Source organism: Microtus pennsylvanicus, chromosome 10 (genome assembly GCF_037038515.1).
Source record: "Microtus pennsylvanicus isolate mMicPen1 chromosome 10, mMicPen1.hap1, whole genome shotgun sequence".
In the NCBI taxonomy this organism is placed as follows: domain Eukaryota; kingdom Metazoa; phylum Chordata; class Mammalia; order Rodentia; family Cricetidae; genus Microtus; species Microtus pennsylvanicus.
The window spans coordinates 58,372,267-58,395,429 of NC_134588.1; the positions used below are offsets into that span (position 1 = coordinate 58,372,267).

General features: G+C 46.0%; 1 protein-coding gene and 1 non-coding gene across 3 annotated transcripts in view; both read right to left on the reverse strand.

Annotated features, from left to right (window-relative positions):
* Positions 1 to 3,692: 3,692 nt before the first annotated feature.
* Positions 3,693 to 23,163, reverse strand: part of Mpzl1 (myelin protein zero like 1) — a 43,467-nt gene continuing 23,996 nt past the window's right edge. Inside the window, exons 3-6 of one of the 2 annotated variants that reach the window (XM_075988489.1) lie at positions 19,429 to 19,642; positions 18,236 to 18,368; positions 15,424 to 15,529; positions 3,693 to 5,147 (exon numbers count right to left, since the gene is read on the reverse strand). In XM_075988489.1, the coding sequence (XP_075844604.1) occupies positions 5,046 to 5,147; positions 15,424 to 15,529; positions 18,236 to 18,368; positions 19,429 to 19,642 (555 nt within the window). In that variant the 3' untranslated portion in view covers positions 3,693 to 5,045. The remainder of the gene's footprint in view (positions 5,148 to 15,423; positions 15,530 to 18,235; positions 18,369 to 19,428; positions 19,643 to 23,163) is intronic. The other variant, XM_075988488.1, reaches the window with a different exon arrangement.
* On the reverse strand, positions 12,606 to 12,712 carry LOC142859277 (U6 spliceosomal RNA). Its single transcript, XR_012912184.1, has one exon. It is a non-coding gene; the product is annotated as a U6 spliceosomal RNA (small nuclear RNA).

Consider the following 23,163-nt stretch of genomic DNA (forward strand, 5'->3'; position numbering starts at 1 on the left):
TGTCTGACATCAGTTAGTACCCTCCAAGGCAGACTGTCCACCACAGTGTGGCAGCCACACAGCTCTGACAACAAGGAGCAAAAGCAAGCGTGAGAATATTAAATTATGTCCAACTTCTTGCACCAGGCGTAGTGAGACAAAAAAAAAACCCACCAAAACAAAACCAAAAAGCCACCCACCCTTAAAGGCTGAACACTAAAGGCCACACTACAAAGCCCACCGCAAAGAAACGGATGCCAGAGCCAAGAGAGGACAATAAAGTTTCACATCCTGTTTGCAGGAGGAAATGGAAGCTGGAAGCAGCAGGTCCCCAGGGACCCTTTGAGCCTGAAAGGTCTGTTTTCCCTCCTGGTAAACACGCCCAGTCTCCTGTTGATCCCCAAGCTCCCTCCAGCCTTTTGCTCCCAAATGTTTTTCTTCCAAACCACAAAGTCAGGCTTTCCTGTCTGCTCCTGGAGGCTTTAGGAAGGATGTGAGGAGGGAGGAGGCCTCAGGACCCCCCTGCTGACACTCTCAGATGTTAGGTCCCATTTCCAAGGGCCAGAAGGGCTGGTCCGACCCTTACAATTGTTTACAGTTGGCAGGGTTTTTTTTTTCTTTAATAGTTCATAAGGACAAATAACCACAGAATTACTAGTGAGACCAACTGGGGACAGCCTAAAATGTCTGCTAGTTGAGAAGTGACTTAAAATACCATGCCACGTGGATAGCAGAGGAGTCCTGGTGGCTTCTTTACTGGCATGAGGCTTCGTTGGCACCACGCTCTAAAGGGCAACGGAGAGGCAAACTGCAAGGGCATCGTGATCCCATTTTTGGCTTTAAAATAGACTTCCCTCATCCCCCACCCCGCAAGTCTTTCCTAGGACCTGATTTGAAGAAGCCAATTGTAAAAATGCCATCTTCACAACAAAAGACATTTGACTACACACTGGGAAATGGATAAAGCCAAGACTCTGGCTTTTGGAATGCATCTTCCAAAACGTGTATGTGGACAGCAAGATGGCTTGGAGGCTTGCTGCTGACCCAGACTAGATTGTTCTGCAAGACCCATGTGGCCACATGAGAACTGGGTCACCGAGCTGCCCTGACAGCCACACGTAACATGGTGGCGTGCGCTAACTCTCACACACAGCAGACATGTTTTAATTTAACACGGCAAGATGATCTTGTTTCCCAAGGATGTGGTCGTCCTTTTTATTTTTTTAATTTGAGGCAGGGTTTCTCTGAGTAGCCCTGACTGTCCCGGAACTCACTCTGTAGACCAGAGAGATTCCCCTGCCTCTGCCTCCTGAGTGCTGGGAATAAGGGCATGTGCCACCACTGCCTGGCTTCCATATTTTTAATTAACTTTTTAGGTTAGCACAGTAATAATCGGGTTTCGTGCACAAGCAACTTTCCATCCTTAGATCTCACTTGTTATCCTTCCCAATGTCCATGATTCTAGTCTGTAAATCATTTAATATGTATTTGCTTTTGCCTGCCTGCCTGCATGTATGTGTACCATGTGTGTGCCTGCTACCCTTAGAGTTCTGATCTGGCCCAGTGTGGGTTTTGTTTCTATTTTGGGGACAATATTTCACATAGTCCAATTCCTGATCCTCCTGCCTCAACCTCTCAAGTGTTGGGAGGACAGGCGTGAACCGTACCCCTGGTGGATGAGGGAGACTGATTTTACTCTTCTTTTATGCATGTTCAAGTTTTTTCAGAATAGCATAGTCTTGACTCTAAGGGAAGCAAGTGCTCAGCTAAATACCTGCCACCATTTCTACAGCGCCCCAGTGGCCAGGCTCCTTCTCTGCAAAACCACACGTTTCCCAAACAGGCAGCGTGAAGTCTGAGATCCTGCTGGCATCAAACCCACCTCCACTGCTTTCAGAATGAATCCCAGAGGTTCCCTCTTATCCCAGCTCAGCCTGCTGGACCAGGCCTCCATGAGAGCCTATGCACGGGGTTGGCATGTTGCCTGTGCAGCTGAGAAACCAGAGCCCAGGCCACAGGAGGAAGGCCAGCAACACTGAGAGGTACAGATACTGGAAATCCCTGAGGGTTCCATCTCTCCCATCCAAAGAGCCTGAGGTTATGACAGTCTGGGATTCACTTCGTATTCTTGGTAACCAGCAACACATCCACATCGCTAGAAAGCACCGCCTCTGTTTGGTCAGTGGTATCGTTTGTGATACAGCTCTTGACAGATTAAGTGACCATGTAGACTTTTCATTTTTTTTTTCTATCTTCAAACCATCTTTCAAACTGAAACTAACCCTGGATGGCTATGTGGCTATCATCTACCCTCCCATCCCTCCATGCCCCACACCCAGATCCTGGAGAAAAACTGGGAAAAAAACTGCTGCCGGGCATGTGGAGCAGTGAGCTGGATAAAGAAGAAATGAACAGCGGTTCTCAACCTGTGGGCCACAACTCCTCTGGCAAACCCCTATCCTAAACTATTTACATTATGATTCAGAACAGTAGCAAAATTACAGCTATGAAGTAGTAACGAAAATCATTTTATGGCTGGGGGTCACCACAACATGAGAAGCTGCATTAAAGGGTCGCAGCCTTAGGAGGGTTGAGAACCACCACTATAGTCCAAACGGTCTCCGCCCCTCCTTGTTCATCACTGCTAAGCTGACAGTGGTTGGGCAAAATATATATAATCCAAGCCACAGTCTTTCTAAAAAAGGGGTGTAAGGCTAGCACAGCTGACTAGTTCAGCACTTTACAAAAGAGAAGGGCGAGCAGTCGGCACATGCCAAGTCTTAGGAGGGATTAGGTACCACTGCCATGTGAGGGACTCAGAGCTCAAGGAGCTTTATCCTCCCCTTTTGTTTCTTCCTGTGTAGTGCAGTGTCCGGCCCAGGACAGTTCTCCGCATCCCTGCTGAAGAGTGAGACACACTCCCCCAGCAAGCATGCAGGAAACGGCTGGAAAGTCCCCGAGGCTTTGCTACATGCTCCCCAGGGTGGAGCCATGAACAAAACAGCAAAGTCTTGCTCTCTGTGTTCTCGCAGGGAGACCAGAGAAGCGACCACTCAGCTGGCAGGAGCAGAACTGATGGGGCTAAGGAGCTGCGATTTTAGTTCAAACCATTTTAAATGAGTATCTGTGTTGTGTGTGCACTCGGGCACACTCGGGCAAGTGACAGTCAGAGGACAGCTCTCGGGATCCAGTTCCCTCTTTCCAGCAAGTGGATTCGGGGACCTAACTTAGGTTGTCAGGTTTACTGAGCTATCTTACTGGCCCAAGGTAGCTTTTATATGTTGCAGAAGTGTTCTAAAGGCACATCTGAACACAGACTTAAGGAGCTAGAGAACATGTCGCGTAGAAACATCCACAGAAGTCTTGCTTTAGGGGACAGTGGCACAAATGCCCTGAAGTAGTCACACAGTGGTGTACACCGGAGAAAGGCTCCTGTAGCCTTATTGATACAAATTAAAAGGTTTCTCTCTCTCTCTCTCTCTCTCTCTCTCTCTCTCTCTCTCTCTCTCTCTCTCTCTCTCTCTCCTTCTGTTTTTTTGAGACAGAGTTTCGCTGTGTAACAGCCCTAGCTGTCCTGGAACTAGCTCTGTAGAACAGGCTGGCTTTGAACTCACAAAGATCCATCTGCCTCTGCCTCCCAAGTGCTGGGATTAACGGCCTGTGCCAGGTGCTTCTCTTTTTCTTTTTGATTAAAAACAAGCAGACACCACCACTCAGAAATTGAAAAAATGTATTAAAGTATTCACAGAAGTACAAATGAAAATATCAAAAGTAACAATGGACTTGATACTTCTCCCTAGCTGGATACATTTCCATTGAGAAAGCAAACAGGAATTTTAATCTGTAATCTTTTATGTGTCCCTTCACAATTCACAGGTAAGTTTTAGGATGCCTCTTCCTTCCGGTCAGGGGACACGGGAAGGGCAGGTCTGCTATCTGGACGTGACCTCACTGTTATCTGTACCCAGGCCCCAGCGTGCAGAGGTGCAGGAAATACACTTCCAGAGGAAGTGGTGTAGGGTGGAAGGCTGTGAGGTCTCAGCACTGTCCTGGAAGCAGCTGGAACCAGGCTGCCAACTCAACCCAGGTTGCTGGCAGCAAACTGCTCCAGCCTAGGGAAGAAGGTTGGCTTGGGCCCACCGAGGATCTGGCACTGACTGGGCAAAGAGGTCATGGAAGCAGATACAGGAAGCCTTTAAGAGGTGTCATCTGAACAAAGGTCACAGAGCATCAGTATCAGATACATCATCTCAGCTTAGCAAGGAGACAGTAAAGCACCTGGCAGGAGATGTCTGGAATGTGCAGTTCCTTCACAGAATTGCTGGGAAGAAAAAAAGAGAATGCTGCCCCCCTCCCCTGAAGTCTTTCCCATGCTAAGATCCTGCTGGGCTCTGCAATCTGTACCCTTTTAACCACGAATACCCTTAGTCAGCTGTGCTGTTCCCACAGGGACAGAAGCTTATTAGCGAGACCTTAGCATCCACAAAAGGATGGTGAGGACAATCTTGAGCGGAAAATGCCCTCATATTTTAGAATAGCACCAACAAAAAATTCTTACTGTCCTCAGGTGGCATGGCTAATGGATGGTGTGCCAGCCAGCACGAACAAACGGTTCTGATACTGTGAGAGACTCCCTTCCTCTGAACACCTCATTCTCTAACTACAAGAAATGCTAAGACTGGTTGAGCCCTTAGGTGAAAAGGCCACGTCTGTTGGGGACACTAACAGTTCTGTGAAGTCTCCAATAAGGCAAACCTTATCACTCGATGATAGGGATGCTTCTGAAACTATCCAATAGGAACAACTCTGGAAGGATACACAGAAACAGCAAGACAATTTACACTTACGTAGACGCAAACCATTTCTTCATCATGCAACCCTTGGCCTCTCACATCGGGAAGATTAAATAGAATATACATATCCTTTATATACATTTTCTTTTCTCTCTGAGTATACATGTGCTTGTCCTTGCTCGAGTCCTCAAGACCACACGTGGTTACGGGCATCTTCTGCACAAGAGTCCAGTTTGGATTTGTTTCTTGCTTAAGGTAGTTTGGGGTCTTCTCTTAGTCTTTCCGGATGTCCGCATACACCACAGACTCCGACTTATTAATCTTGCCACTGTGATGTCCACCAGAGTGATCTAACTGCGCGTATATGACTGGGCCCTGGAGAAGAGAAGTCAAATTAGAGGTTTGGAAAAACTGATGGTCCCTAAGCTCCAGGAACAGAAGCAATTATTATAGCATACTCTAGGTTTTCAAAGCAGAGATTCCTCCCCTTTGAAGAGTCAAGGTTTCTTAAATGTTTGGGAATGACCTTAAATCAGAGTGGACATCCCCTGAAACCACCAAAGCTGGTACATGAAAATCAGCTGTTATTCCCTTGGGTTTGTAAATACTTAGGCATTTCTATGAAAATATTACGTTCTTTGGTCAATGCCCCTTATTTTACCAGAGCACTCGTCAGCCTTTCAAACTGCGATGGGCAGGACCAGACGGGGTCCTTGACCCATCCAAGGGCCGCTGAAGTCTTGAGTTTCAGAATCACCCTGGTAGAAAATGTCATCCATACAATTTGTGCTGGTCCCTTTACACATATAAATCCTCAGACACCTTAAATATTCAATATAAATACAATATAATCCTTTCCGTCTGACTCTTCCATGGCGGATTAAAGGCTTGCTGCTCTGTGCACCACATCCCCACTTCTCTTTGGTGTTAGGGACTGGTCCTCAGGTCTTGGGTCGGCTGGGGATGCCCTCCGCCAGCAAACTGCATTGCCAGACTGCCTCTCTGAGGTCCAATACCAGTTAATTGTCCTTCTAAGTTAATTTGTTTTAATTCAAAATCTAAGAAATGTAAAGAAAAACTCAAGTGCAAGTCCTCCCCTTCCCCCTCAGCATTGAGGATGCCGAGGAAGTCCAAGATGGTCCTCAGAGTCCAATCCAGGAGAGCAAGAGAGGCTGGGCTTCCCGGAGCCAAGGCGAAGCCTGACTCTCCGGGGACAAAAGTCTGGGCAGAGGCTGGTGATTCAACTGCCAGAGGGCAGTTTACATTTATGATTTTTCCAATTCCTTTTAAACCTGCAGAATTGTAAATAACAATAACAGAACAGCTCTGGTTTAAAAAAAAAAAATGCAGTATGGCCCCAAGTCAGGCCGTACTTGTCTCTCGATCCAGGGAACTTTGAGAAGTCCAACGGTGTCTTTCCGTTCTCTACTGTAACAAAACAGCAAGCGCAGGAGCCAAATCCTCGGCAGCCAGGCCAACCTGTGCCCTCCAGTGTGTAGGCTGAGATCCTGCAGAGGTCAGCAGTCTGAGTCCCACAGAGAAGAAAGGTCCAGGCAGGGCTGTGCAATGCTAGCTCAGAAGCAGTAAGACCTATCTGAACTCGGCTAGAGGAACACTCAGAATTCACGAGGCACTCTCTATGCAGACTGGCAGATGGCCACGTGGTGGCATCGGGCATACTTCGAGTAAGTTCTAACGATGGGGCCTTTGGCCTTGTGATGAGACATGAATGGTACCGGTGAATAACCTAGGCAGTGCTGGACAGTGCATGCTGTCGGATGCCAGCTGTGACCGTCAGCACCACGTCACACAAGGACACTTTACAACAGTCCGAGGTGACTGATCCAGCACACCGAAAGCAGGGCGCCCGTCTGACTGATCTGCAGAGTTGGCAGTTTTAAGAACTTCTCTTTGGTGTGGTGGTGTTACACAGCGTGTGAGCAGAAAACTATGAGAAGAAAAACACAGACTCCTCTGTACCAGCCAGTAAATGTTAAAATTCCAGTAAGTATCTCATGGCAGACAGTATTGTGTTTCATGTTGAGACTGCCTGGAAAGGCAATGAAACTGAGGCTGGACTGGCAACTGAAGAACAAGCCGTTGCCTACCAATGCCTGACTAGTCCTTTCCTTCTTCTCCTTTGAGAACAACAGGGGTAAAGTCAGGGTCTTTGTTACTCAGTCACCTAGAACTTTGAGACTATGGAGGAGCCAGGCCAGATGAAGGGATGTATAACGAAATGCAGGACCGTGGGGGCATGGCCGAGGTCAGGGATCAGCTCCAACTGGAACAGGTCTCGGAAGCCTGGTTTTGGAGGTAGTTAAAAGATGGTGGTCACTGGGGTCTCTCTCTGGGGAGCATGCCTCAGGACCTTGATTTTGACAATGAGCCTGCTCTGGACGTCAGGAAAATCCAGGGAAATAAGATTGATGGAGAAATGAGCTTCCTACTTCTAGGAGAGCCACATGAGGGTGAGTAAGACAAAGAAAAAGAGCAGCGATGACCCACGGTAGCCTGGAAGCTTCACTATACAATTCAGCACTCAGCCTTTAACTCCCCCTACCCCGACAGCTACTACAAATCAATGAAGTGAAAATTTTGTTTGGCTACCACCCCAGTAATTTACTACACAAACAGGCCTTTAAAATGTTTCAAGAAGTCAGGTGCTGGCCTTTGATCCCAGCACTTGGGAAACAGAGGCGGGGGGTGGGGGAGGTTCTGTGAGTTCAGGGCCACAGAGGGATCCTGCCTCAAAAAACAAAACACAGTTTCAAGAAGCATACTGCTTGAGGTGGTCTATTCTTTCAGCTGAACTCGTTCAACGAGAGATGTGATCAGCTCTCAATTCTACCTCTATCAAATTTAATTTCATACTAGAACACACTGCTGAAGGTAGAAGAAAGTCCCAAAAGAAGGTCCTTCTAGAAGTCTCTGCACGGTGGCAACTCTGCTTGAGTCCTTACAAATGTCCAGCAGTACATTTTGCAGAGACTCTGCAGTGTTGGATAATTTGACTCTCGTCTCTCAGGCATACAATGACTCACTTTTTTTCTTTTTTTGAGACCAGGGTCTCACTCTTGTAGCCTTAGCTGGCCTGGAACTCAGAGACCCAGCTGTGTCTACTTCACAGCCTGAAAGACTCACCTGCAACCCCTTAGCGCTCCCTGAGGGGGAACACCTGCCTTCACCATATGCTCACCAACTGTTGGCCAAACACTATTTAGGATTTACTTCACTGTGTCTTAAAAGGCAAATACAAGCGAAACGCTGTGTGTTTTGACTCTGAGACAAACGAGATCAGTTCTGATTATCAAGAGAGTTGAGAAGAATTGGTCAAGCAGGGAAGAATTTGCATGTGTCTTAGAACCAGACAATCGAGGTCTAATCGCTTCAGCTCACAGAAGCCTTCAGAGCAACACAGAGGTGATGAAATATTACATCATGCAGAACCACTGTGAAGACTAAATGGGAAGCTGTATGAGATCTTGAAACTTCCCAGGGACAGATATATAAATAAAAAATTCCATCAAACAGCTGCTCTCCGAAATACTTGTCTTTTGCATACCAAGTATTGACTCTGTCCAGAAAATGACCCAGCTACTCAAATAGTCACAAAAATTATCTTAAACTAGTTGTAGTAAAATTTAAGCTTGATAAAGGGAAGTTTCTTGCTCATCTTTCCTCCTGTGCTATAGTGCCAAGCTCTAGGCAGAACCTTCCTTTTTATTTTTTTAATTGATTTTATTGAGCTCTACATTTTTCTTGGCTCCCCTCCTTTGCTCTCCTCTCCCCTTCCCTCTCCCATGGTCCCCATGTTCCCAGTTTACTCAGGATATCTTATCTTTTTCTATTTCCCATGTAGATTAAATCCATGTATGTCTCTCTTAGGATTCTTACTATTGTCTAGGTTCTCTGGGATTGTGATTTGTAGGCTGGTTTTCACTGCTTTATGTCTAAAAGCCACTTATGAGTGAGTACATATGATATTTGTTTTTCTGGGTCTGGGTTACCTCTCTCAATGTTTTCTAGATCCATCCATTTGCCAGCAAATTTCAAGATGTCTTTTTTTTCTGTGTAGTGCTCCATTGTGTAAACATACCACATTTTCCTTATCCATTCTTCAGTCAAGGGGCATTCAGGTTGTTTCCAGGTTCTGGCTATGACAAACAATGCTGCTATAAACATAGTTGAGCACATGCCCTTGTGGTATGATTGAGCATCCTTTGGGTATATAAACCAAAAGTGGTATTGCTGGGTCTTGAGGAAGGTTGTTTCCTAATTTTCTGAGAAATCACCATACTGATATCCAAAGGGACTGTACCACTTTGCACTCCTGTTACCCCACATCCTCTCCAGCATAAGTTGTCATCAGTGTTCTTGATCTTGGCCATTGTTACAGGTGTAAGATGGAATCTCAGAGTTGTTTTGATCTGCATTTCTCTAATGGCTAAGGATGTTGAGCATTTCCTCAAGTGTCTTTCAGCCATTTTAGATTCCTCTGTTGAGAGTTCTCTGTTTAGGTCTATACCCCATTTTTTATTGGGTTATTTATTCTTTTCATAACCAATTTCTTGAGTTCTTTGTATATTTTGGAGATCAGCCCTGTGCCCAATGTTGGGTTCGTGAGGATCTTTTCCCATTCTGTAGGCTGTCGTTTTGTCTTGTTGACTGTGTCCTTTGCTTTACAGAAGCTTCTCAGTTTCAGGAGTTCCCATTTATTGTTTCTCTCAGTGTCTGTGCTACTGGGGTTTTATTTAGGAAGCAGTCTCTTGTGCCAATGCATTCAATTGTACTTCCCACTTTCTCTTCTAGGAGGTTCAGTGTGGTTAACTTTATATTGAGGTCATTGATCCATTTGGACTTGAGTTTTGTGTATGGCAATAGATAAGGATCTATTCTCATTCTTCTACATGTTAATATCTAGTTATGACAGCATCATTTGCTGAATATGCTTTCTTTTTTCTATTTTATACTTTTTTGCTTCTTTGTCAAAAATCAGGTGTTTGAAGGTGTGTGGATTAATATATGGGTCTTCGATTCGGTTCCTCCTGTCTGTTTTTATGCCAATAGCAGGCTGTTTTCAGTACTGTAACTCTGTAGTAGAGTTTGAAGTTAGGGATTGTGATGCCTCCAGAAGTTCCTTTAGTGTACAAGATTGTTTTAACTATCCTGGGTTTTTTTTTTTTTTTTTTTTTTTTTTTTGCTTTTCCACATGAAGTTGAATACTGCTCTTTTGAGGTCTGTGAAGAATTTTGCTGGGATTTCGATGGGCATTGCGTTGAATCTGTAGATTGCTTTTAGTAAGATTGCCATTTTTACTATGTTAACTCCTATCCAAGAGCATGGGAGATCTTTCCATTTTCTGGTGTCTTCTTCAAATTTCTTTCTTCAAAGATTTAAAGTTCTTGTCATACAGGTCTTTCACTTGTTTGATTAGAGTTAGTTACTATGAGATATTTTATGCTATTTGTGGCTATTGTGAAGGATGATGTTTCAGCCAGAGCCTTCCTAACTCGACTCCCAAACCCACCCTGCCTCCTGCTATGTTGGCGGAACCTTCCTGTGCTTCTGCTAGTCACCATCATCTCCTTCTGAGGCAAAGAAATTTATACGGGTCTCTAGGGTGAACCAAGATGTTATTTCAGTCCAATTACTGACCCTTGCAGGTGACTAGAAGAAGTGACCTGCTTTTAGCCTAAGGGGCTAGAAAAAAAGTCTGTGGGGGCTTCTGGCAAATGTCTCATTCGTGATAGAGACTGCACACGAGGAGACCCGGAGTTTCTCCCTTTTACTGATTTTTACACGATGCCAAAAGCAAGGCAGCCATCCGAGGCTGAGAAAAAAGTGCTGCAAAACAAAGTCGTTTGAAGCTTGTCATAGTGGTGGTCCCTTGTAACCCTAGCATTTAGTAGTCTAAGATAGGAGAATTGCTTAAAGTTCAAGGCCAGGCTGGGCTACATATGACAAGACTGACAAGACCCTGTCTCCAAAAAACAAACCTGAAAAAAGAAACCATGCAGAGGATTGTAGTGATATTTCATTTGTATTTTTAATAAAGCTTGCCTGAAGTTCAGAGAATAAAACAGCTGCCCTGATCAGCCTTATAGGCAGTGGCGACACACACCTTTAATCCCAGCAGCCACACTGGTTGTCATAGAAACAGGGCGGTAGTGGTGCACGCCTTTAATCCTAGCATTAGAGAGGATTATAAAATGGGAGGAGACACACACATCTCCCACACAGTCTCATTCTGAGATTCCTGGAGGCAAGATCACCATTTCAGACTGAGGTAGAGGTACGAGCCAGTGGCTTTTCTGACCTTCAGGCTGAACCCCAGTTTCTGGCTCTGGGTTTTTATAAACTGTGCTACAGAGGATGAGTAGGGAGTGCACTTGAACTTCATCGCAGCGATAATGCTGCGGCCCTGGATGAACACCGAGGGAACAAAAGTACCCTCAGATATGAGGCACTCCTGGGACTCTCCGGAGCGGCTAGCCTGGGAGGGAGGTACGGCAGGCACATTATCTGAAGGTGGTGCTGAGGTGAGCAAAAGCATCCATTAGGACTACTAGTGTCTGAGGATTGTGGGAACGGAGGATTATCTGAAGTAGATTTTGAACCCTAGCATAGAAGCCTCTGATATGACCTAGCATGACCATGGAAACAATCATTAAAACAAAACAAATCTACCCAATCAATCTGAAAATCATACGATTCATTTCATAGTATTTCAGTGGTTTCACAAATTCCACAGACAGGCAACACACACACACACACACACACACACACACACACACACACACACACACACTGCCACTGAGGTCCCTGACCCCCTCCAACTTTTAACTGAGTATTCTGAATATTTACAATCAGTGTAATTAATATGGCTGAGTTTACTAAGTCCCTTTTCATTCTCAGTTTTGCTTCCTATGATTTTAGTCATAGTCAAAGGCGGCCCCCCTCCCCCAGAAAAAAAATTAAATGTAAAATTCTGGTTGTATTTTGTTTTCAGCATACTTCCTTTTGGATAGAATCTATTGCTAATCTTTGTTGTCGCATCCCCCTGAATTTTCATCAGTCTCACTCTGTAACTTACGCTGGCCTCAAGCCTGTGGTCGGTCTGTCTCTACCCCGCAAGCGCTGGGACTGCATCTGAGGCAGCACAGCTGCTCTGGTCTGTGAGCGGCACCCAGCGTTTTCATTCCCCAATTCGCCTGTCTGACCCATCTTCCTTTCCTCATTATGTGCAAAGTTCTAGCTCCTTGTTTACTTGTAAGAAAACATCTTCACCATAATTCTTTTTCTTTTAGTTTTTTTGAGACAGGGTTTCTCTGTAGCTTTGGTTCCTGTCCTGGAACTAGCTCTTGTAGACCAGGCTGACCTTGAACTCAGAGATTTGCCTGCCTCTGCCTCCCAAGTGCTGGGATTAAAGATGTGCACCACCACCGCCCGGCTTACCGTCCTTATTTAAGAATCCCATTATGTCCATCGTTTCTGAGCCCATACTTTACAGGATTTATTAATTGCTTTATGTGTATGAATGTTTGCTTGCATATTTGTATGTGTACCATGTGTGTGCCTAGTACCCAAGGAAGCCAAAAGGGGGTGTCAGATCCCCTAGAATTGGAGTTATAGACAACCGTGAGCTACTCTGTGGGTACTAGGAACCAAACCTAGGTCCTTTGCAAATGCAAGAATTCTTAACTGCTGAGCCATCTCTCCAGCTCCCAGACCCCAGTGGACAGTTGGTTTCCCCTGATTTCTTTTAGTTACCTGCCTCCCTCCTTCTCTCTCTCTCTCTCTCTCTCTCTCTCTCTCTCTCTCTCTCTCTCTCTCTCAATGGAACACTTCACGAATTTGTGTGTCATCCTTGTACAGGAGCTATGCTAATCTTCTCTATATCATCCCAGTTTTAGTAGATGAGCTGCCGCAGTGAGCACGGGTTACCTGCTTCCTCTATGCCTAGTTTCGCTAGCCCTTTTTGAGGCAGGGTTTCTATGTAGCCCACCTTGGTCTTTAGGCAATCCTCCTTTCTCAGCCTCCCAAGTATTGGTATTACAAGTACACCACCACACCTGGCCATATGCTAGTCATTTTTGATTGGTACCAAACATAAATTTTACACTTTTGGGTCCCGGATTGCTGGGCGCTGTTGGAGTCTGTTGTGGCATACAGCTCTGGATCAGTTGGAATCTCTAGAGGCTTCTTTTCAGGCTCTGTAAAAAGGGGGTCCAGAGTACCCTTTATCTGGGTATTACTGTAAGCACCTACAATGGTGTGCTACTCTGAGCACCAGCGCTAACAGGTTTCTCCACAAACCATTCCCAGCTCCTGGTGAGCTCCAAGCACTGTGGATTCTTTTCTTCACAGAAGGTTCTTTTCCAGGTCTCAGAAGCATTCTACCACATTTGCACAAATCTACACCCAGCCCAAACTCTCAGGTCCACTTCCTTGGTTCAGTGACACAGCTGAGCCCAGGCGTTACCACTTTCCCCCGCTGCATTTGTCTGTGGTACGCTGGTGCAACCACTGGGCCTGCACTGCTTTTTTCTTTGAGAGGTTACAGTGTTGCGTGACCTATTTTTGTTTGTTGGTTTTTGTTTTGTTTTGGAGACAGGGTTTCTCTGTAGCTTTGGAGCCTGTCCTAGCTCTAGCTCTTGTAGACCAGGCTGGCCTCAAACTCACAGAGATCCGCCTGCCTCTGCCTCCCGAGTGCTGGGATTAAAGGCGTGCGCCACCACCGTGCCACTGACCTTCTGGCAACGTGCCCTATTTTACAATGTCTCGAAAAGCCATTGTTTTATTGTTTGAAACCAAGAGTTTGTTTTCATTAGAAGAACTTCCTCAAGGGTTCTTTAGCCGTTAAATCTATTTGTAACTCTCCTGACTTCGTTACAGCTCTGTTCCTCATCAGGCGCCCAAATCAGTAAACTGAGGCAATGGAAGGGGTGGGGGACAAGAACAGGTTATGAGCCTGGTGTGGCCGCCATAGAACACCCGCTTGTCTATGAGACCCGGTGTAAACCCCAATCCTGACAGCGTGCTGTGCCTTAGAAAGTCAGGACAATGTGTCAGTTTCCTGTCTGGTGTAAGTTCTCTCAACACATGTAAACCCACGGAATAAGACCTCGAATACTATTTATGGAACACAAATATCCTTTTTACTGTTTGTGAAAATCAGTCCCGTTAGCAATCACCTCCTTAATGGTTCCTATTCCACACAAACCCCACAAACCTCTGAAGCTTTGAAAATAACATGGTTACAGTTCAAAGCGGTGCAGTAAAAACACAATAGGAAGCAGGATGTTGGGTCCTGTGCTAAATTCCAAATGAAAGATTTTTCTCTTCAGAGCTTCCTATAGTAAGTAGGAACCAAATACTCTTCCTTATTCATCTGGCCTAAAAATTATCCAGATAAGAGTGTTTCTATGTGTTTGAATATTTTGCCTGAATATCTGTAGGTGCATTACATCTGTGCTTGGAGCTTGGGAGGGTCAGGAGAGGGTACTGCATTGCCTGAAACTATAGTTAGAAATAATTGTGAGTCACCATGTGGGTTCTGGGAACTGAACCAAGGTCCTCTGCAAGAGCAGTCAAGGGCTCCCAACTGTTGGAGCTATCTCTCCAGCCCCTCAATTTTTTTCCCTAAAGAAAATCAATTTTTTGTTTTATTATCATTAGCAAGAACATCAACTTTTTCTTGAAAACAAATTTTCTGGTACTCTGCATCATAAATCCTGACCACTGTGGCTGGTCATAAATAAATTTCTTGCTTTATTATTAACACTGGGAACACCAACTTTCCCTGCTAATTTCTGTGTGTGTACATGTGCCTGCATGAAAATGTGTGCATGCGCTAAAAACTACCTTGAATGTATGTGGTTTCTCAGGCGCCATCCACTTGTCTTTGGATACTGGGTCGCTCTCTCTCTATCTATCCCTCTTTCTCTGGATACAGAGTTTCCCCTTCTCTCGGTTTTTTTGAGACAAGGTCTTTCTACGTAGCCCTGGCTGTCCTGGAACTCACTATGTAGACCAAGCTGGCCTTGAACTCACAGAGATCTACCTGCTTCTCTTCCCTGGAGCTGGGATTAAAGGCATGGGCCACCGTGCCCAGCGCCCAGTGAGACACAGTCTTTCAATGGGACCTTGCACTTATTCCAATTAGGCTAGGCTAGCTGGTCAGTGAGCCTGAGGGTCCATCGTCCCTACCTCTCCAGCACTGTGACTTTAAGTGCTTGCCACCACATCCAGCTACCCCTCCTCCTTTATATGGGTTCTGCAGACTGAACCCAGGTCCTCTTCCAAGAACTCTACTGGATGAAGCATCGCCCCAGTTCTTCCCAGCTAAAATTCTTAAGAAGTACTTTAGAATACAGTTTACTAGATTTTATTTTCTTGGGCAACTGAAGACTATAAAAGCTGACACCTTTTCATAAACGTTAGTGGTGGTTGGGTGAGAAACTTCCCTAGGATCAGTTCTTTGCTCTACATATTTTTTCCTGGGGTCTTCTCAGACCAGCCCTTTCGTTCTTCCATATTCCTCCCTTCCTCTGCATGTCTATTACAGTGAGAATATCACAGTATTCTCCTTCATACCCAAGAAGTTAGAGCAGTCCAAACCTTAGCGCAGAGTGCCATCAGCTGTTACCTGGTGAGATCCGGCGGAAGGCGGACTCTTTACTAGGCCCTCTGTGTCGGAGGGGTACTTCCGTGGAGCCTGCTTAACTGGTGACAAACGCTCTGATGTACTGCAGCTGATGAGGTGACGATTTGAAGAACAAATGTGAAAACAAAAATTCACAATAAATGGAAACAAAAGTACAGAGATGCAAGGGACGGCACAATGAAGCAGCAGACGCACAACAGAAAACAACAGGAAACAAAACAGTGGGGCTCCAGACCATCAACAGCTACAAACTATCCTCGCTCCTCCAACTCCGCATTCTTCTAAGGCAGCCAGCTGTGGCTGAGGGCAGCAAGCAGCAACACTGTTTCCTGTGTGTGTGCTGTGCTGTCTTTCCTCCTGCCATCCACCCCGTTCAGGATAAACCTTTAAAGGCGCAAGTTCTACTTGCTTAATGGCCGAGTGCTTTACTTATCATCAAAGCAAAGCCTCATCTGGATGAATCTCAAAGATCCCAGGGAGACATCCACCGTGGCTCCCCTTCTCCTCCTGTTCTTTAGTTCCCCACATTTTGTTTCCCTATCAACATCACAATCAAACAAAACCAAAAAACACAAAAGCCTCCAAAAAACACAAACAAACAGCCAGGAAGTCATGACCCATGAGAAACTCTGGGATGCTACACGGATTGTTACATGGACTGAACTCTGTGAGAAGCATCAGGGCATCGTTCCAAAATGCTACCTCAGGAATAAGTCAGGGAAACTGAACAGGAAGCAGGTCATTAGCGCTGACATAATAACCTAAGAAGTAAGAAGTCTGGAGAAGATCGCATTTAAAGTGTCATTACTAAGACCAAAGCATCCTGGGCACTTTGCAAACTGCCCTCTCTGGAATGGGAGGCTACATGCCCTGAGCCAAACTGTTCAATTATTCTAACACAAAGAAGGTCTTAAATCATCGACAATAAATTCATGTATGGAAATCACACACACACGTATTTTACATGAAGGGCGCACACACATACACGCTGAGATGAACCTAACTTCATCTGGATGTTTTATATTTTCATTACGGTCAAACAACACACCTGTGAACAAACCATAATAGCTGTTGGGTTAGCACCGAGCTGCCGGTTAGTGTCCACAAGGGGAACGGGCTGAACATGTACACGTTACACATACGGGCAATGTGATCAGTTACATGTGTCTAGGGGAGCAAAAGAGGAGATGCAGTCTTGTTACTGTGCCAATATGTCTTTTATGTCAGCTGTTTGTTTTTTTTTTTTAAGAAGGGAAGATAAGTAGGACCTGGTCCCAGCGTACCAAGGAAGAAAAGCAGGAAATGGTGGTGGTGGTGGTGGTGGTGGTGGTGGTGGTGGTGGTGGTGGTGGTGAGATGACCAAATTAAGAAAAGCAGCAACCATGGTGCCATGCAGGACCGAAGAAACATCTTCTTGTCCACTTTATTAACCCCAAGCAAAAACTACGGTCTTGAAGCGTTACTACCTTAGATCAGTCTCGTGTTGAGACCCATCAATCCTGCTGTATTTAATCACAAAACACACCCCATGCAAGGGAGCAAGAGTCAGCAGAACAGACGCATTCCAAGCAAGTAATACCTGAATCAGAACAGCCAGGCTTGTTTAAACACAGCACTGCTAACAAGTGGAGGTCAGCAGAGCCCACAGAGAGAGGCTCCCACTATCCGGGCATGCAGGCCTCTCTAATCACAGTTCCTCTAGGATGGCGCAAGTTAGCTTGTGCGTGTGTGGTGCTGCCCAGGCTAGAGCAACTCGAATGCGGCCTTCATCCCCAGTCTGACCGCGTGAGCGCTATAGCTTACAGGGGTTAGCTTTCCAGCTGGAGTGGGGAAAAGAGAACGTCTTGCAGTTAGACCCAGCCCTACACTCGGGTGTCCCTTGTGTGACATCAAAACAGAAGCGCCTCTTCCTTCTTCCTGTTACGTTTTCACATTAGCTCTTACTCTCCCACACTAGGTGCACACAACCAAGAAACAGCAAAGCGATGAAGCTGCTTGGGTCGTAGTGGGGTGGGAACGACAGCGGAAGAGAAGCCCTGCATCACACAGGGCCCGGAGGGTCACGTACTGGCAGAGCATCTCCGTAGAGCAAAAGGAAGGCCCTTGTAGGATCAATAGCAACACATTATGATTAAATTTTTTTTTCTCATTTCAATTTTTTTCTTTTACATTTATCTGTGGGGGGGGGAGTCCGAGGTGGGGGGGGCACACATGTACACCATGTCATACAAATGGAGGTCAAAGGACACTTCATGAGAGTTAGGTCCCTCTTGCTATATGGACTTCAGGGATCAAACTCTGACTATTCATCCTGGAGGCAACCATCTTTACCTGTTCAACAATCTTGCCAGGTCCCGGGGCTATTCTGAGACAAGGTCTCATGTAGCCCAGGCTGGCCTCAAACCCACTGTGTAGCCAAGTACAGCCTTGAACTATTTCCCAAGTACTAGAATTACAGACGTGTGCCGCCATGCCTGGGAAAATTAAACCCTTAAGGTTAGGTAAGTGGTGTCTGTGGCTTAAGAATTCTAATTGCTGAGTGGAAGGTACGGAAACTCAGCTCCTGAATGCCGCAGAGCAGTTCACCTCCCCAGGCCTCAGAAGCAAAGACAGACAAGAGACCAGCATCTTCCGCAGCTAGCAGCAAGCCACACCATAAACCTGGGACCGCTTGGGCCCGATGGAAGAGCAAACAGCAGAGAGTCCCTCATGGTGCCTTTCCCAGAGAGAAGAACGTTTTTATACAGCCTGATTTCTTCTCGCCAACCCGTCGCTAACAGATCGCAGCTCTTACCCCGCGTAATTCCGCTTCGCGTGCTTCCTCCGGTAAAGGACCACCAGAACCAGGCTGATGAGCAGGGTGAGGCCAAGGACCACGGCAGTGACGGTGCCCACCACCACCCACACCAGGAACACCAGTAAATTGTCTAGAGGAGAGAACAGGGGGAGGTGGGGGAGGGGTGCAGAGAGAAGAAAGGGAGTTTTGTTAATAAGCAGGAATCTTCTTATCAGTTACCATCTTACTTATCCTCCTCTACTAGACAAACCACACAGAGCAGCATCTGAGGATGACCACAGAGGGCATGCCCATACGGCATATCGGGTGAAAATGACTAGAGAGCCAAGCACCTCTACACCCACAATCCCTCCTCCCCACATTCTATAGTCAAAGCAAATCTGGAGCTACGGATTTACACCAGTCCATGGCCAGCAGAAGGCTGTCTCAAGAAGAGACACTGGAACCTGCATCCCCTGCAGCATATCCTCAAACAAGGGAAGAAATTTCTGTATTGCTCTAGGAGACACTAAAATATCACCCTTGACAATATCAAACAGTCTTAATCTCCTTTTCCTACAGCCCACTTCATCCAGCCACAGTGAATTTGGTCGTTCTTGCTCTTAACACTAAACAACTAACGTGCCCAAAATCAGACCACAAGCTCCAGAGAGAGGTGTGGGAAGGGAAGGCACCTGCTGTGTTGATTGGGCAGCAGCTCCCCAACAGACAGCTCTGCTGGGCTAAGCCGCAGAGTCCAGAGACAGACGGCACAGCTGGAAGGCAAAAACCATCCCTTCAGGGCTTGCGGATGTGACTCAGCAGTACAGTACTTGGCCAGCATTTATGAGGCCTGGGGTTTGATATCCAACACCATAAAAATAAATTCTGGGGGCTGGAGAGATGGATCAGCGGTTGAGAGCACAAGCTGTTCTTCCAGAGGACCTGGGTTCAATTCCCAGCACCCACACAAACTGTCTGTAGTTCCGGTTCCAAGGGATCCAACACCCTCATACAGACATGCAGGCATGCAAAACACCCAATGCATATAAAAGAAATAAAATCATTTTAAAAAGATTCTTTAAAAATAATAAATAAATAAATTCCAAAAACATTTCCTGCCAAATGTATCTTGAAACACAGATCTTATTCTGCAGCTACACATGACAAAAGAGACCACATCCCATCATGCCAAACATTGTGGGAAGTACCTATTTCCACCACGTGGAGCCTAATGTGCCCAGGCCGGACAACTATATCAGGAGGGTTTTTGACATCACAGATGTAGGTGCCGTTGTGAACAGACTGAATATTTTCTATATTGATGGATGCATCTTTCTTGTCGAGGTCCCCAGCCCAGGTGACGCGGTCTTTAAACGGAGGATAATCCCCAATGTACACTTGTCCTTGTGAGTAGTGGAAAAACTGCAATGAGAAAACAAGAGCCCATGAGCCAGCCACTGCCGGAACAGAATTCCCGTCGTCTGGACCAGCCATGCTGTGCCATTAGGGGACCCTTCTAAAAGCATTCCCACTGCGGGAGAGCAAATCACATGTGAGTTTGGCAAAGGGACTTCACTCCCTCATCTTTCTGGCTTCCACCACAGGATGGCACAATAAGAAGTCCTTGCCAAATGCCGGGGTCACTGGTCTTCAGCTTTCCAGACTCCGAATCTGTAAGAAGTAAATCTGTGTTTCTTATAAATTACCCAGTTAGTCACTGCCACTTTATCATAGCATAAAAACGACCTTAGAAATCCATTATTCGGGCCGGGCGGTGGTGGCGCATGCCTTTAATCCCAGCACTCGGGAGGCAGAGACAGGCGGATCTCTGTGAGTTCGAGACCAGCCTGGTCTACAGAGCTAGTTCTAGGACAGGCTCCAAAGCCACAGAGAAACCCTGTCTCGAAAAACCAAAAAATAAAAAAAAAAAGAAATCCATTATTCATAAACCTCATAGTAATTCTTCCTTCTTCTAAGAGTCTGTTTCACAAATACACCCCAGGCTTCCGCATTCTCTTCAGTCCTTATCTGATCTCCTCTTCCCCATGCTTGAGCTACACAAGCGAGAACTGGGAAGCTCAGAAAGCTGTAGTGACCTGTCGAAGGTCACAGGTCTCGGAGGTGGAACTCAAATCCACCTTTGATTCAAAGTCTAGGTGATTTCTGTGATTTCATCACCTCTCCTGCTAGGTGACATTTTGCCTGCCTGTCTTCCTTTTTCCCTCTGTCCCCTGCCCTCAGTAAGGAAATAAGCAAAAAGCTGTCAACCTAGCAAGCGTTTTAAATAATCTAGTCTTCCCTTTCCGAATCATCTCCAAATACTCCCTAACTTGCGTTCCGAATCAGCAGTGTTGACCAACATCACGAAGGAGTAGAATGAACGGGTATTATGTGCCAGTCTGGGGACAAGGAAGAGAGCTGCACATAGACCAGACTCAAGGAGAAGCAGCAAAGGTTGTTATTTCTAAGAAACTATCACAAGGGAAGTGGGAATAGATGAAGGCAGAACAATCCTGACAGAGTCCCACGGGAGCACTTCAAAGAATGAGACTACTCTAAAAGAACAGAGAAGGGAAGAAAAGTCAGTTCAATGCTAGACAGGTAGAGCCCGACTTCAGGCACTAGGGAAGCCAGGGCATGCTGGGTACGCTTCTCCTATAAGAATCTAAAAGAAGAAGAAAACAACCTGCAAGTCAGAAATGCAGCAGGTTAGCTGTATGCCTCGAGTCATCTAAACCTTCACAAACCACGATGCATGAACACTGTGAGAATAAACAGAACTGCTCCCTAAAAGGAGGTTTTTGCCAGCTGAGGTATATGCCTTTTTTCCCCAGCATTCAATGAGGAGGCAGAGGCAGGCAGATCTCTGTTAGTTTGAGGTCAGCCTGGACTACAAAGTGAGTTCCAGGACAACAAGGGCTACATAATAGAGAACCTGTCTAAAAAAGAGAGAGAAGAAAGAAAAGGAAAGAGAAAGCTTTTAACCTCAAGTTATCTTCGTGACAGCTGCTTTATTTTCTACAGATTGAATAATCCTGACATCCTAAAACTAAAGAGAAATTCTCAATTTTACGGAGTTCTTTTAGACACTCTTAAATAAACATGTGGTTAATTTTAATCTATGGGAATACTGGCAATGTTCCTCACTGATGCTCTCTGTACGGGAGCAGAATCTTTGTACCGACTCCCTAGACTTCTGTTAGGATTCCTCCTGCTGCCCTCACAGCTACTGTAAGGTAGAAACCTTAGGGCAGGCATCCTACATGTTTTGTCTTACTTAAAATCATGCCCACCTAGACCCAGTAAGGAAGCTAAACAAATGAACACATTCTCATGTTTAGAGCTTCCCTTACTAAATCCTGAAGGACACAGGCTCGCCCAAGAATTTGCTTCAACCTGGACACAGTGTTTTTCCTCAGGGAGTACACAGCTTTTTGTTTGTTGTGGTTTTTCAAAATTTTTTTCCCCTGTAGCCCTGCTGTCTTGAAACTCACTCTGTAGACCAGGTTGGCCTCAAACTCAGAAATCTGCCTGCCTCTGCCTCCTGAGGGCTAGAAGTAAAGGCATGTGTCACCACCGCCCAGCAGGAGTACATAGCTTTGATATCACATTCTAACATAAAGCTACTTGGGTCAAACAGAAAGCTGTTTTGATTTTGTTTTTGATTAGTTTTTGAAACCAGGGGAGTCAGTGAGGGACTCCCATCTATCCACATGCAACAGGATGTTGCTGGGTTCCTTGAGGAGTGATGGAGAGGGTTAGGGTCCATTCTTCCTTCCTTCCCCACAACCCCCCTCACAGAAGTAGGAGGATTAGTGGCACAGGCATACAGTGAGCCAGCACGTAGACTTAGTAACCTATCAGCAGTAGGTTGAGTTGGAACTCCATAGCGCTGGCACTGGCAGAATCTTGCTGCGTCAGAACATGGCAGAGGATATCACATGGGAAGATGGAAGAAGAGTTCTGGGGCGAGTCTCTCCTCTCTTGGAGTCACCCTACTCCATGGTGGGGACCCTACTCTCATCACCACTGGTCTCACCCTAAGGACCTCCTAACGGGCTTAAGGCCAAGCTTCCAACACAACTTTAGGGAACACATTCAAATTATAGCACTCAGTAGCCAGAGGAGAGGGGCCATTCTGCTTGTGGTTTTTGTTGTTTGTTTTGAGACAGGGTCTCACTGTGGAACTCTGGCTGTTCTGGAATTTCCTCTGTAGACACCTCCCAAGTGCTGGGGTTAAAGGTGGGCGCCACCACGCCTGACTCCGGATTAGATACTGAGTGACAGATGGCACTTGTTTTCCCTGCCAGGAACAATGCTAAAGCAGGTGCCAGTATTCAAAGGACACACGATGGACCAACACGACAACAGCACATAATTCTATATGTTAGCACCTCGAGAGCTAGACACCATACTGAGAACTTCCTTCTTCTCAATCCCCTCTGTGGGAGGTTGCATTAGCTCCATTTTATAGACATGAATCGGAACAGTTGGTCCATGTCTAGCAAGCACCTACTATACAACTAGTTTCTAGCCAGTCACTGGTTTTCTGTGATGATTAATCTTAATTACTGATGAAATCTAGAAACACGGGGAAGATGGGTTTCTGAGCATGCCTACGGAGATGATCTTGACTTAGTTAACAGATATGGGAAGACCTTCCCACTGTCGTTGGCATCATTCCCTGGGCGGGGACCTGGACAGTAGAGAAAGGAGGACGTGAGCTGTTCATGCTCTCGTGGGTCTCTGCTTCCCTCCAGTCACGGGGATGTGACTAGCGGCTTGAAGCTATATTGACTTCTTTCTTTTATAATGGGACTGTGCCTGTGAACTGTGAGCCAATTTAAAATCCCTTCTCCTTTAAGTTGCTCCCATCAAAGTATCTTATCACAGCAACACGGATAGGAAAGAAAACAACACCCGCACACTGTCTATCCAGCCTC